General features: G+C 41.5%; 1 protein-coding gene across 4 annotated transcripts in view; it reads left to right on the top strand.

Moving 5' to 3' along the window:
- The window catches only part of Cltcl1 (clathrin heavy chain like 1), a 143,633-nt gene that overhangs the window by 113,275 nt on the left and 17,071 nt on the right, over positions 1-13,287 (top strand). For all 4 annotated transcript variants that reach the window (XM_047560149.1, XM_047560148.1, XM_047560151.1 and 1 more), the window contains 5 exons: positions 5,054-5,211; positions 9,310-9,474; positions 10,143-10,250; positions 12,092-12,259; positions 12,340-12,489. In XM_047560149.1, coding sequence (XP_047416105.1) covers positions 5,054-5,211; positions 9,310-9,474; positions 10,143-10,250; positions 12,092-12,259; positions 12,340-12,489 — 749 coding nt within the window. The remainder of the gene's footprint in view (positions 1-5,053; positions 5,212-9,309; positions 9,475-10,142; positions 10,251-12,091; positions 12,260-12,339; positions 12,490-13,287) is intronic.

The following is a 13,287-nucleotide window of genomic DNA, read 5'->3' as shown; positions in this document are numbered from 1 at the left end:
ACCTCAGCTACAGTAGGGCAGAAGGTTGAGCCATAGACACTTAGTTACTTGTGAAGACAAGCACCCAGACCCCTGTTATTCTTTTTTAAAAATATTTTTGAGGACAATGTTGAATAGAAGTGGTGAAAGAGGGCATCCATGCCTTGTTCCAGTTTTTAGGGGGAATGCTTTCAGTTTTTCACCATTTAGAATGATATTGGCCATGGGCTTAGCATAGATGGCCTTTACAATGTTAAGGAATGTTCCCACTATCCCTATTTTTTCCAGTGTTTTGATCATGAAGGGATGCTGCATTTTATCAAATGCTTTTTCTGCATCTATCGAAATAATCATGTGACCCTTGACTCCAAGTCTGTTGATATGGTGAATTACATTTATTGATTTCCGAATGTTGAACCAACCTTGCATCCTTGGGATAAAACCCACTTGATTGTGGTGCACTATCTTTTTAATATATTTTTGTATGCAATTTGCTAAGATTTTGTTGAGAATTTTTGCATCAATGTTCATTAAGGATACTGGTCTGAAATTTTCTTTCCTCTATGTGTCTCTGTCTGGTTTAGGTATCAGGGTGATATTGGCTTCATAGAATGAGTTTGGGAGGGTACCCTCCTCTTCTCTTTCATGAAATACTTTGAGAAGTATTGGAATGAGCTCTTCCTTAAAGGTTTTGTAGAACTCGACTGAGAACCCATCTGGTCCTGGACATTTCTTTGTTGGTAGGCTTTTGATGACATCTTCTATTTCATTACTGGAACTTGATCTGTTTAAATTGTGTATGTCCTCCTGGTTCAGTTTAGGTAATTCATATGTCTCTAGAAACCTGTTGTCCTTGAAACTCTAGCCAGAGCAATTAGACAGACCAAGGAAATTAAAGGGATATGAATAGGAAAAGAAGAACTCAAACTATCCCTATTTGCTGATGACATGATTATATACTTAGAGGAACCAGGAAATTCCACCAGAAAACTTTTAGAACTCATAAGTGAATTCAGTAAAGTAGCAGGTTATAAGATCAATGCTCATAAATCCAATGCATTTTTATACATAAGTGATGAATCTTCAGAAAGAGAAGTTAGGAAAACTACCCCATTCACAATAGCTTCGAAAAAAATAAAATACTTGGAAATCAATCTAACATAAAGGTGAAAGACCTCTACAATGAAAACTACGGAACACTAAAGAAAGAAATTAAAGAAAACCTTAGAAGATGGAAAGATCTCCTATGTTCTTGGATAGGAAGAATTAATATTGTCAAAATGGCCATACTACCAAAAGTGCTATACAGATTCAATGCAATTCCAATTAAAATCCCAATGGTGTACCTTACAGAAATAGAGCAAACAATCATGAAATTCAGCTGGAAGAATAAGAAACCCAGAATAGCTGAAGCAATCCTTAGCAGGAAGAGTGAAGCAGGGGTATCGCAATACCAGAACTTCAACTATACTACAAAGCAATAGTAACAAAAACGTCATGGTATTGGCACCAAAACAGACAGGTAAATCAATGGTACAGAATAGAGGACACGGACACAAACCCAAATAAATACAATTTTCTCATACTAGACAAAGGTGCCAAAAATATGCAATGGAGAAAAGATAGCCTGTTCAACAAATGGTGCTGGGAAAACTAGAAATCCATATGCAACAGAATGAAACTAAACCCCTATCTCTCACTGCGCATAAATCAACTCAAAATGGACCAAGGACCTTGGAATCAGACCAGAGACTTGCAACTTATAGAAGAAAAAGTAGGTCCAAATCTTGATCATGTCAGCTTAGGATCAGACTTCCTTAACATGACTCCCAAGGCACAAGAAATAAAAACAGGAATCAATAATTAGGATAGATTCAAAGTAAAAAGCTTTCTCTCAGCAAAGGAAACTATCAGCAATGTGAAGAGAGCCTACAGAGTGGGAGAAAATCTTTGCCACTCATACTTCAGATAGAGCACTAATTTCCAGAATATATAAAGAACTCAAAAAACTTTACACCAAGAATACAAATAACCCAATCAACAAATGGGCTAAGGAAATGAACAGATACTTCACAGAAGAAGATGTACAAGCAATCAACAGATATATGAAAAAATGTTCAACATCTTTAGTAATAAGAGAAATGCAAATCAAAACTATCCTAAGATTCCATCTCACCCCAATTAGAATGGTGATTATCAAGAATACAAGCAACAACAGGTGTTGGCGAGGAAGTGGGGAAAAAGGTACACTCATACATTGCTGGGGAGCTGCAAATTAGTGCAGCCACTCTGAAAGCAGTATGGAGATTCCTTAGAAAACTTGGAATGGAATCACCATTTGACCCAGCTGTTCCACTCCTTGGCCTATACGCAAAGGACTTAAAATCAGCATATTACAGAGATACAGCCACATCAATGTTCATAGCTGCTCAATTCACCATAGCCAGATTGTGGAACCAACCTAGATGCCCTTCAATTGATGAGTGGATAAAGAAACTGTGATATATATATATATATATATATATATATATATATATATACACACACACACACACACACACACATACATACATACAATGGACTATTACTCAGCCATAAAAATAATAAAATTATGGCATTTGCAGGCAATGGATGAAATTGGAGAATATCATGCTAAGTGAGATAAGCCAATCTCAAAAAACCAAAAGACAAATGATCTCACTGATAAGATGATGACACATAATGGGGGGTATGAGCGGGGCAAGAATGGAGGAAGGAAGGACTGTATAGAGGGAAAAGAGGGGTGGGAGGGGTGGGGGGAAGAAAAAAAAATAACAGAATGAATCAAAAACTATTAACCTAATAAATGTATGATTACACAAATGGTATGCCTCTACTTCATGTACAGAGAAACAAGATGTATCCCATTTGTGTACAATAAAAATAAATTTTAAAATATATATATTTTTAATAACTTTAGTTATTTTTTTATGTGGTGCTGAGGTTTGAACCCAGTGCTTCACATGTGCTAAGCAAGTACTCTACCACTGAGCCACAACCCCAGCCTGTTATTCTTGTAAGAGTTGTTTCAGAGTGACTTCATTTTTGAGGTACTAGATAATTTTAAATGGCTAGTGGTTTCCCTCCAGCTCTAGGTAGTGCAAATAGAAGGGGTTACCAGTTATAGGGGCCTCCCACCTAGCCTCTGAGGTCCACTAGTGTTTACTGAGGTGCAAGTAGTTTCCTTTATGAAAGAACCAAGTAAGCAGCAGTCAACCACGACCTTGGGTTCACCTGTAATGGAACTAGGATGGTAAGTGACTACTGAAAAAGTAAAGACTGTGTGTATTTCAGTTCACATCACCTTCCCATAGATTATGGTTGTCTGAACTGGGCAAGTCCACCTCTTCTCTATGAATGTTCATCTAGGCTCTTAATAATTTAATAGTTAAAATACATTCCAGTAAACAAAGTGCCAGTGCACTGTGTATTTAGGGTAGAAATGAAGTTTCTTTTGAGTCAGTGTCACATCTTTTTAATTACAAGATTTCTTTTTAGAACACGTAAGGTATAACCAGCCACCTATTACAGGCTGGCCCTATTATAGGCACCCACTGTGGACTCTAGGTTCTTCTGTAATAGCTGGCAGAACATGTAGAACTCATAATCTGAAATCACATGTAATGAACAAGACAGGCCCATGGGGTAGGGGCAGTGAAAGAGATCATTAGAGACATTGCCTACCCCACAGTATCTGCTCTTTCTTCTACAGAACTTAAAGTCTTGATGATGTGCAATATCTTGATGATGTGCATTAGGTTGAATAATTCAGTGCTTGATTCCTAGCCAGTCTTACCTGCACCTTACTGAGAGTGTGGTGGGGCGTGAGCAGGCACAACTATATCTCAACAGTGCTGCTTCCTTTTAGTGTTTTTGCCTTTACAGTGGAAAGTGGTCTTCACAGAAGGACTTGTCTTAGGTGTTCTAGAGGGATGATCAAGGTGCTTGACCTCCAGCTTAGCACTGTAGGCATGAGTGAAAAGCTGGTGTTGGACATGAGACTGAGCATGTCTTGATTTTCACTCTGGGTCTTTGAAGTACAGTGGTTCTTAGAATACAAACTAACTATTCCAGATAAAATTGTCACAGTGTCATCTTTTAGCTGTGTCAAGCTGTGAAAATACATGCTGAAGAATCCCAGATATTTAGGGAAAAGACAAACATTTGCATAGTCTTGAAGTGAATTCTTCCATGTGGAGGGTGCAACTTGTCACTGAGGTGTGTATTTACTGAGGAATTTCACACACTGTCCAACACCCTCACCAGAAATTCTGATGAAATTTGGTTTTGCCCATTATATGTTTTCAAACACTGAGGGAACCTTGGGGATTAGAGGAACATGGCCATGGCAACAGTGTAGCTGGTGTTCAGACTTCTGTAAAGCCATGGCTCAGCCAGTTTCACCCACCCAACCCAGTGATAATCTCAGAAAAATAACTGGGACTGCAGCACGTGGCACCCCACTCCCTCCAGCCTGTAAGTAGCCAGAACCCTAGAAAACACACTTGTATTTGTGCACCTACCACTGAAAACTCCAGGCAGAAGTGAACCTGAAAGGCAGATTGACCAATTTCCCCACTTCTTTTTAAGTAGAAGACAGACAAACAAGATTTTTTAAAGAATTTTTTATGTGAACAACGAATTGCTGAGTGTGAGTAGTTGTGGACCCACTTATGTCCAAGGCTTTCATGATTGAGATCAGTCTTCTCTTTTTAAAAGGGTGGCAGTTACCATTTGAGCCTATGAATTTTTAAAAGTTGTAACAATTTGATGTTCTACTTTTTTCTTATTACTGGGAACTGATGTGGTTGTAATAATGTTTCTAATTCTTGGAACATATTGCAAGACATTGAGATAGTTTCGAACTACTTTTCTTGTTGAAGAAATCTAAAACTGTTTGAGAGCCCAGTATTTAAAATAAATGCTACATAAAGTTGTTTTTAAATTTTGGCTTTAAGTTCTTAATTAAAACAATTTGCCATAATTTTTCAAAACATAAAATATGAATTAACCTGGTTTTGTTTTCTGTTCTTAGACAACTGGGAGGAGCTAGTGAAATTTCTGCAGATGGCTAGGAAAAACAGCCAGGAGTCTTATATAGAGACTGAACTTATTTTTGCATTGGCTAAAACCAGCCGTCTATCTGAACTAGAAGATTGCATTAATGCACCCAACAATGCCAACATTCAGCAGGTAGGCTGTGCCTTCTGGGGACCATGAACTTCTGCAGCCAGTTAAGTCAGGAATGCTCATTAGAGTTATATAGATTCTTTTCTGGGGGTGGGGGATACTGGGAATTTAACCCAGGGTCAATTTATCACTGGGCTACATCCTCAGCCCTTTTTATTTTTTATTTTGAGGCAGGCTCTCACTAAATTGCTTAGGGCCTCACTAAGTTGCTGAGGCTGGCCTTTAACTTTCAGTTTTCCTATCTCAGCCTCCTGACTCACTAGAATTACAGGTGTGGGACACTGCCCCCGCCCACCGTGATGTAGATTTTTGATGCTATAAAATAAGCCACAGTAGGGGCTGGGGTTGTAGCCCAGTCGTAGAGCCACTTGCCTAGCATGTGTGAGGCACTGGGTTTCATTCTTAGTACCACATATAAATAAATAAAAATAAAGATTCATTGATAACTAAAAAAATATTTTTTAAAAAAGCCATACAGTAACTTGTTACTGTCATTGGTATAGAAATTAAGATCCAGGGAATTTGACTTGCACTTAGCTATACACATCATCATGACCTTCAGAAGAGATTTTAGGACTTACTTTCAGGTGTACTGTGTACTCAAGAAAATAAGATGATCTGGCTAACTCAATTAATAATCTGGATATTGAAAATAACAATATCATATGTCAACAATAATCAGATAGTATAATGGGGAAAAAGCATTCCTTTTTAAATGGAAATAAAACCAAAATGTTTAAATAAACCCTAACTCAATTTTAAAAAGAACATTAAATAAAAGAAAGATGTAATAATTACATATTTTAAAATATTAACTCTGGAATAAAATATTAACTCTGGAAAGTAAAATATTAACTCTGAAAAGTGATGAAGAGATATGAAGGGATAATGAGTATGTATTCTAAACCAGGTGTGGTGGCACACACCTATAATCCCAGCCACTCAGGAGGTTGAGTCAGAAGGATCACAAATTCAAGGACAGCCTGGGCAATGAGGCAAGACCCTGACTCAAGGTAGAGTGCCCATGGGTTCAATAAATACCTAAAAGAAAGAAAGAAAATATATTCTAACTGTACAGTAATTACAGATGTCCTTTTCTTGAAAAATTATACATAGTTCATTGAAATAACACAAAAGTGAACTTTTAATTTTGTATTTCAGAGTAAGTTTTAACTAGTTGTTAAAAATTAGGTTAATTTTTTAAAATATTTTTAGTTGTAGATGGACATGATTTTTTTTTAATGTGGTGCTGAGAATTGAACCATTGCCTCATACATGCTAGGCAAGCACTCTACCACTGAGCCACAACCCCAGCCCAGGTTAATGTTTTGAAAGGGATTAGAAGTTCATCATATAATTCTATGTCCAAAATAATAATCCATATGAAATAATTAAAGGTAAAAGTGTTTTTCCTTAATAAAAATTTTATAAGTATTTGTTTGAATCTTTGCATGAAAAGGGAGTTTTTAATCATATATGCAGTAGAAAAAAGCACAAAGGAAAATATTTATTCAACATACTGTTATTGAGCTTCTGCTCTGTGCCAGAGTACAGGGCTGTAGATGGAACAGTGAACATAGCAAGCAAATTTCTGCTCCCATTAAGACATTATGGTATATTAAATGATAAGTGTAAAGGGGAAAAGTGAGGCAGGGCAGCTGTGGGTATATAGATGGGTATTTCAGTGTTAGGACCCCTTGGTAGGGGCTGAGTCTTCATCCCTTTGTAGGTGGAACAGGGTCCTGGAGCACAAAGGAGGAGGGTAAGTTCAGGGAACTCTCATGAAGTGTTTGGGTTATGTGCAGTAGCAGTATGAAGATGGTCAGGGTGACTGGCGCCTTGGAACAGAAACAGAAGAAACAGTAGGGAGGTATTTCTTGGCCTCTGCAAGCTGGGACTCTGGCTTTCCTCTGGGTGATATTGGCAGATTTCAAGCAAAGGAGGCACATGATATGCCCTAGGTGAGAACAGAGCAGGGGCTGGTGTTGGAATGCAAGCAGGAGTTAACAGTGACAGCACCCAGAATATGGTCAGAGTGGCAAAGCGTAGTTCACCTCTGGATGTGTCTCAGAGGAAGAGTTGACAGGAACTGCTAACAACTTGGTGTGAGAAGAGAAAAGTAAGGGTGAATCTGTGTTTTGGCAGCATAAAGGCCTGTGCTTTCTGAGGCAAGCAGTATAAAGACTGCCTTAGGGAAGTCAGGGCTCCCATTTGAATAATCTGACCTCAACTAGATGCCACAAAGGTCTGTGTAACTGACTGGAAGAGTTAGATATGTGAGAAGTCCTGACCAAAGATGTACATGTGGCAGCCTGCAGTACACAAACAACAAAGTCACTGCCTATATAGGAGAGCATGGCAATGAGGGTATGTTGTAAGGTACAGTGGACCACAGGCAGAGGTTAGGACACCCCAAAGCCTAGCAGCAAGGAAAAGTAGAATGAGAAGTGGCCAGAGGAGGGGGTCCATTGTCTGGGGGACCAATGGCCTTGTCATGAGTCAGGGACAAGAGACTGAGGGGAGTAGACATACAGACAGCTCTCCTGAGAAATGTTGTTCTGAAGAGAAGGTTAGAAAAAATGGCAGCCATCAGGTAAGGTAAGGCCAGAATGAGTAGGAGTTTTTGTGTTTTATTTGAAGTTAGGGAAAATAACAGTGGTTCCTTAAACTCGCAGGAGTGATTTTGTAAAGAGATTGATACTGATGCGGGGTTGCTGAGACCCTGGGACCCTGAAGAGGAGCAGAAGAGGTTGGAGGTCAAGCACATCAGTGGAATTGGTCATGGTGGTATGTGTGGTGGATAGGCACAGACCTGGTACTGCAGCAGGGTTCTTCTCATGATTTCTGTTTTGTCAGAAAATAGGAAGCCAGGTACCACTTTGAGGAACTATGGAGGTTTGGAAGAGAAGATATAAAGTGATTGACCAAGAGAAAAAAATATGGAAGGAAAGAGAGTTATAGTATTATGAATTTGTCTGAGTTTCATGGTCATGAATTTAAAGAGATCTACAGGCTGGACACCATGGCACATGTCTGTAATCAGAATTGTGAGTTCAAGGCCAGCCTCAGCAACTTAGTCCCTATCTAAAAAATAAAAAGGTCTGGGTTCAATTTCTAGTACCACATGAATGAATGAATAAATGAATGAATGAATAAATAAATAAATAAATAAATAAATAAATAAATAAAATGGAGCAAGGGAGACCCATGAGCACTTTGGGCTTCAGCTGTCTGTGTAGCTCAGTGGTCCCAAGTGTAGAATGGGGGAAAAGTTGGCTCTACAGAGAATTGAGAACAACCAAGACTGTTGAAGGTGAATGCTAAGAACCATAAAATTGACTACAAGCTGCCAGCTGGATAGTAAGCATAAGATGGCACAGAGAGTGCAGAAGGGACAGTGGGAAGTTGGTATAGTCACTGGATTAATGGAGCTGAGGTACTTGGAACGATGTGCTGGGCAGCAGTCAATGCTGGGCAGAGAGTGGGTACCTGTGACAGGAGTTTACAGGGTGACAGTACTCAGACAAGGTTTAAGGAATGATCATGGCAGTGACTGGATGCTCTCATGAGGAAGACAAAGTCCTCAGAGCAGGGGAAGACAAAGAACGTGTCAGGGAACAAGGAGGGTATACAAATGGCAGCAGGAATGAGGACTGATGGGTGATTCTGACATAAGATTCCCAGTCAGCAGTTTTTAGTGGGAAGAAAGGGAAACAGCCTGGAGTATCAAGGAGTATACCTCGGCCCAGGCCATTGGGGTACAGATGTGTGTGGTGACATCCAGGGCCTGAGAGGTGCTGGAACACATGATCATGTAGGAACCCACAGGCAGAGAGAAGAAAGGAGAGGGTGTCTGGGGAGTAGGAGGCTTTCTTCACCTTTTTTGAGCTCTGGGTAATCAGAAAGATGCTTACCCCATGAGTAAACAGAAAAATACCTCTGCCATGTAGGAACTTAAAACCAATGCTGGGGTTCAGAGGATGTAGCTTAACATGCTCAAAGCCATGGGTTCAATTTCTAGTATGGGGCAGGGTAGAGTAAGGGAACTGGGGAAACCTTCCCATATAAGAACATCTTAGTAGAGTTCCTAATTATCTGCAGGTTGGAGACCGCTGTTATGAGGAGGGGATGTATGAAGCTGCCAAACTGCTGTATAGCAATGTTTCTAATTTTGCCTGCCTGGCTTCCACTTTGGTCCACTTGGGTGAGTATCAGGCAGCAGTGGACAGCAGCCGCAAGGCCAACAACACCCAGATGTGGAAAGAGGTAAGCTGTAGAAAGCCTCCAAAAAAATGTTGGTCTAACAGTCATTCTCTCCTTGTCCTTCCTGTTATACTCCACACTCTTCTACCAAATGGGATGAGTTTGGGTACCGGTCTCCTGTTCAGAAAGGAATTTCAGTCCTCTGGGAGAGCTCAGAGAAACTCATAAGCTAGCATGTATGGTGGGAAGCAAAAGGCCCTGAGGAACTCCATGTCATTATGCTTGTTATCATGAAGTATATATATACAGTACAGTGCATAGAGCAAAAAGTACAGTTTTAAAATTAATTATTATAGCAAGCTATTCCTCTATAAATAGCACTTAGATGATAATTATTCTTGAGCTGTGCTAAACCCTTTTCAAACTGCATACCTGAAATTCTAGCATGACTTTCCTGTCACCTTAATAAATCTCTGCATCTCAGGTCCTGGAAAGTAACACCATGAGCTCTTCTTTCTGCATAGTCCCGAACACCCCTTGGCCTGAAGATTGTTGATATCATTTTTTTTTTCTCCCAGTCTCATGCAGGTCACCTTACAGTAATCTTGTTCAGAATCTTCCATTTGCTCAAAAAGTCCCTTCGCTTGTATTTCTGCGTTTCAAGCTGCATGTAACTGTTGTGGTGCCAGGTCTTGTCTTGGAAATGCTCACACTGACTCCCCTTCCCCTAGGTATGCTTTGCCTGTGTAGATGGGCAGGAGTTCCACCTTGCACAGCTATGTGGCCTTCACATTGTCATTCATGCAGATGAGCTGGAGGAGTTAATACACTATTACCAGGTAAGGCAGCATAGTTGAGGAAACTCTAACCAGAGTATCCCTGAAAAGGATGCAGATGATGTGTTATATCTGACACTCTTAGTATATTACTGTCTTATATCACATCTACAGAAGCTTGCACCTATGTATATATGCAAATATACACATAAGCATTTGTCTAGACATCCATTTTATGAGTTCACAGTGACTTATTAGCTCTCCTAGGCCTCACGCTGGCTGGCACCCCACTAAAATCTCTCATGTCCTCTCTCTTCTCTTGTGTTGTGGGGCCTTTAGAAGCCCAGACAGTGGCTTGCACAATGGGATGCCTCATAGAAAACTTACTCAGAGTATTGGGCAGGTGATGGCACAGCTGCTGTGTGCAACCCACAGGGGTTGTGACTATCAGATGCCCCAGGGACAGGTACATTCAAGAAGGGGACCTCAGGGTAGGGGACCTTGGCAGGCAGGACAGCGTTCACATTGCAGATAAGCTCTGTTGTCAAGTGGTTAGTAGGCACCATCCTCATGTTGAGTTGGGTCCACTGGTGGGGTTCCTAGAGATATCTTGTCACACCATGTATGGTTATAGTGGAGGCAGACTTTGTTTCAGCAATTACAGTTCCCCTGGGACTTGAGTGAAAAGTAGCCTGGAGGGGCCTTTGGCCTGCTCACTGAGTGAAAAGTAACCTGGAGGGGCCTTTGGCCAGCTCAAGGAGAGCCAACATAGTGGGAAAGCTGAGCCAGGAGGTCACTGGTGATCTTGAACCCTAGGAACAAGATCAAGCCTGACTGGAGGTGCTAGAAAGAGCCAGGAAAGACAAAGGAACAAGTCTTTTGAAGAGATTTTGTTGCTTACCAAAGTAGAAAGAGGAGAATGGTATTTGACAGGAAAATAGTTTCAAGACAGGAGTGTTTTAGGACAGGACAATCAGCAGGATGTTTGCTGAAGGCCAGTTGTGAAAAGGAGAGTTAATGCAGAAGAGAAAAGAGAAAGTTGCTGGAGTAGTGGCCTTCATGGTCAAATGGGGCCTACAGCCGTTGGTGGAAGCTGGATGAAATATAGACAGGCTGCCTGTAGAGTATGAGTACATATGCTGCTATCAAGGGTATCACAAAGGGTATCCTAGGATGGAGGAGAGGTATGAGTTGCCTCCACGTATGAACCCTTTCCAGGTCTGTGGTTATGTACATACTGGGAGACAACATGTGTTGTCTGAGTTACTGGGTGTTTCTCTAGAGCTCCAGATGCTCCAGACTGATATATGGTCTAGTCTGGGGAAGATGGCAGAGGGGGTTAGGGATGAATGCAAAGGGATAGCCATCACAGTTGAAGCCATAGTCACATGATTGAGAGAACAATGGGTTGCTCTTCTGAGTGAAGTTGACTTGTTGGAGTCAGGAGTACATAAACTGGGCGTGGTGACACACACCTGTAATCCCAGATACTTGGGAGGCTGAGGCGGGAGGAACACAAATTTGAGACCAGGCTGGGCAACTTAGTGAGACCATGTCTCAAAAAAAAAGGTGCACTGTGGAGAGAGATTAAAATGAATCATTCTCAGACCCTGTTATCCCCATTTCCTATTTTTTTCATAATTCTTTTCATAAAATGGCAACTCTAATCTGTACCTAAACTCGAAAATTATAGTGAGGTGGGCTGCATCTCAAAGACTGGTAATTGTCACATGACCCAGATAGTTGCTGAATAAAATGATGTAGTTTGTACTGGTACCTCCATGAGTTCACACAGTCATCACACTTGGCATGTGCTCTCCTGTCCTTTGGTATGAACTCTGGATGGAGGGTGGCTGCAGGCATGTGTGATACCTCTGCTCCACATGTGGCTGTTGGTCTGCCAGGATCGAGGATACTTCGAGGAGCTCATCTCCCTGCTAGAAGCAGCCCTGGGCCTGGAGAGGGCACACATGGGCATGTTCACTGAACTGGCCATTCTCTATTCTAAGTTCAAGCCACAGAAGATGCCAGAGCACCTGGAGCTCTTCTGGTCTCGCATTAACATCCCAAAGGTACCTGCGTCCTCCTCAAAGTTCTGCTCACCACATCTTTGAGTAGTACAAACTGATCCCTGCCATGCCCTCCCCATCAGGTGCTGAAAGCCGCAGAGCAGGCACACCTCTGGGCAGAGCTGGTGTTCCTCTATGACAAGTATGAGGAATATGACAATGCTGTCCTCACCATGATGAATCACCCCACTGAGTCCTGGAAAGAAGGTCAGTTCAAGGACTTCATTTCCAAGGTAAGTGGGTTACAGAGCTCTGGCAACTGCTCGCTTCTGCCAGGCCCTGTTCTGGGTAGGGAGAGGGTGTGTGGATACCAGAGTGTGCACCCCCAGTCAACCCCACCTGTGTGTTACATGTGCATTGCACCACCATCTGGGTGAATGGTGGTAATTCCATCTACATAAAAGGAGCTGATGCTCAGAAAGGACAGGTTACAGGGTAGGGTCACCCAGCTGGGCTGTGGACAAGGTCAAGTCAGTGTGCACACCTTAATCTACTCTCTTTTTTCTGCTCTATCAGCTCAGGGCTGTGCTCCACACCTTGTCTGCCTTCATTTTCTATTTTTTTAATATGTCTTTTCACTACATGACATTTTTTTCTTCATTTATCTCCCCACAAACCTGCCAGCCATAGAGGAGGAACACAGGTACCTGTTGAGGCACAGGAAATGTCCTCAGTGGAGGGACCATCCCAGGGCTGCCCCAGGAGTTGCTGTCCCTCCTGCAACCTCATAGGCTGAACAAGGACTCAGAACTTCTCTACCAGCCACCACAACTGTCAGGGGTGTCATGTTTGCTATTTTTACACATTTCTGGTTTCTGAGTGAATCTAACCTCAGAACCTCTCCTCTGCTCAGCTCTGCCTACAAGTTGGGAGAAGGTGATGAAGGGAATTAAATTGCCCATCATCAGTCATGTGTGTGTGTATGTACATGCAGTATTGTAGTGGGGATAGAACCCAAGGCCTCACACACATATTTTACTACTGAACCCACAACCACCACCACCCCGCTTTTTTTCTTTTCTTTTTTAACT

This window comes from Sciurus carolinensis, chromosome 8 (genome assembly GCF_902686445.1).
Source record: "Sciurus carolinensis chromosome 8, mSciCar1.2, whole genome shotgun sequence".
NCBI classification, from domain to species: domain Eukaryota; kingdom Metazoa; phylum Chordata; class Mammalia; order Rodentia; family Sciuridae; genus Sciurus; species Sciurus carolinensis.
This window is presented reverse-complemented; position numbering and strand designations above follow the sequence as displayed.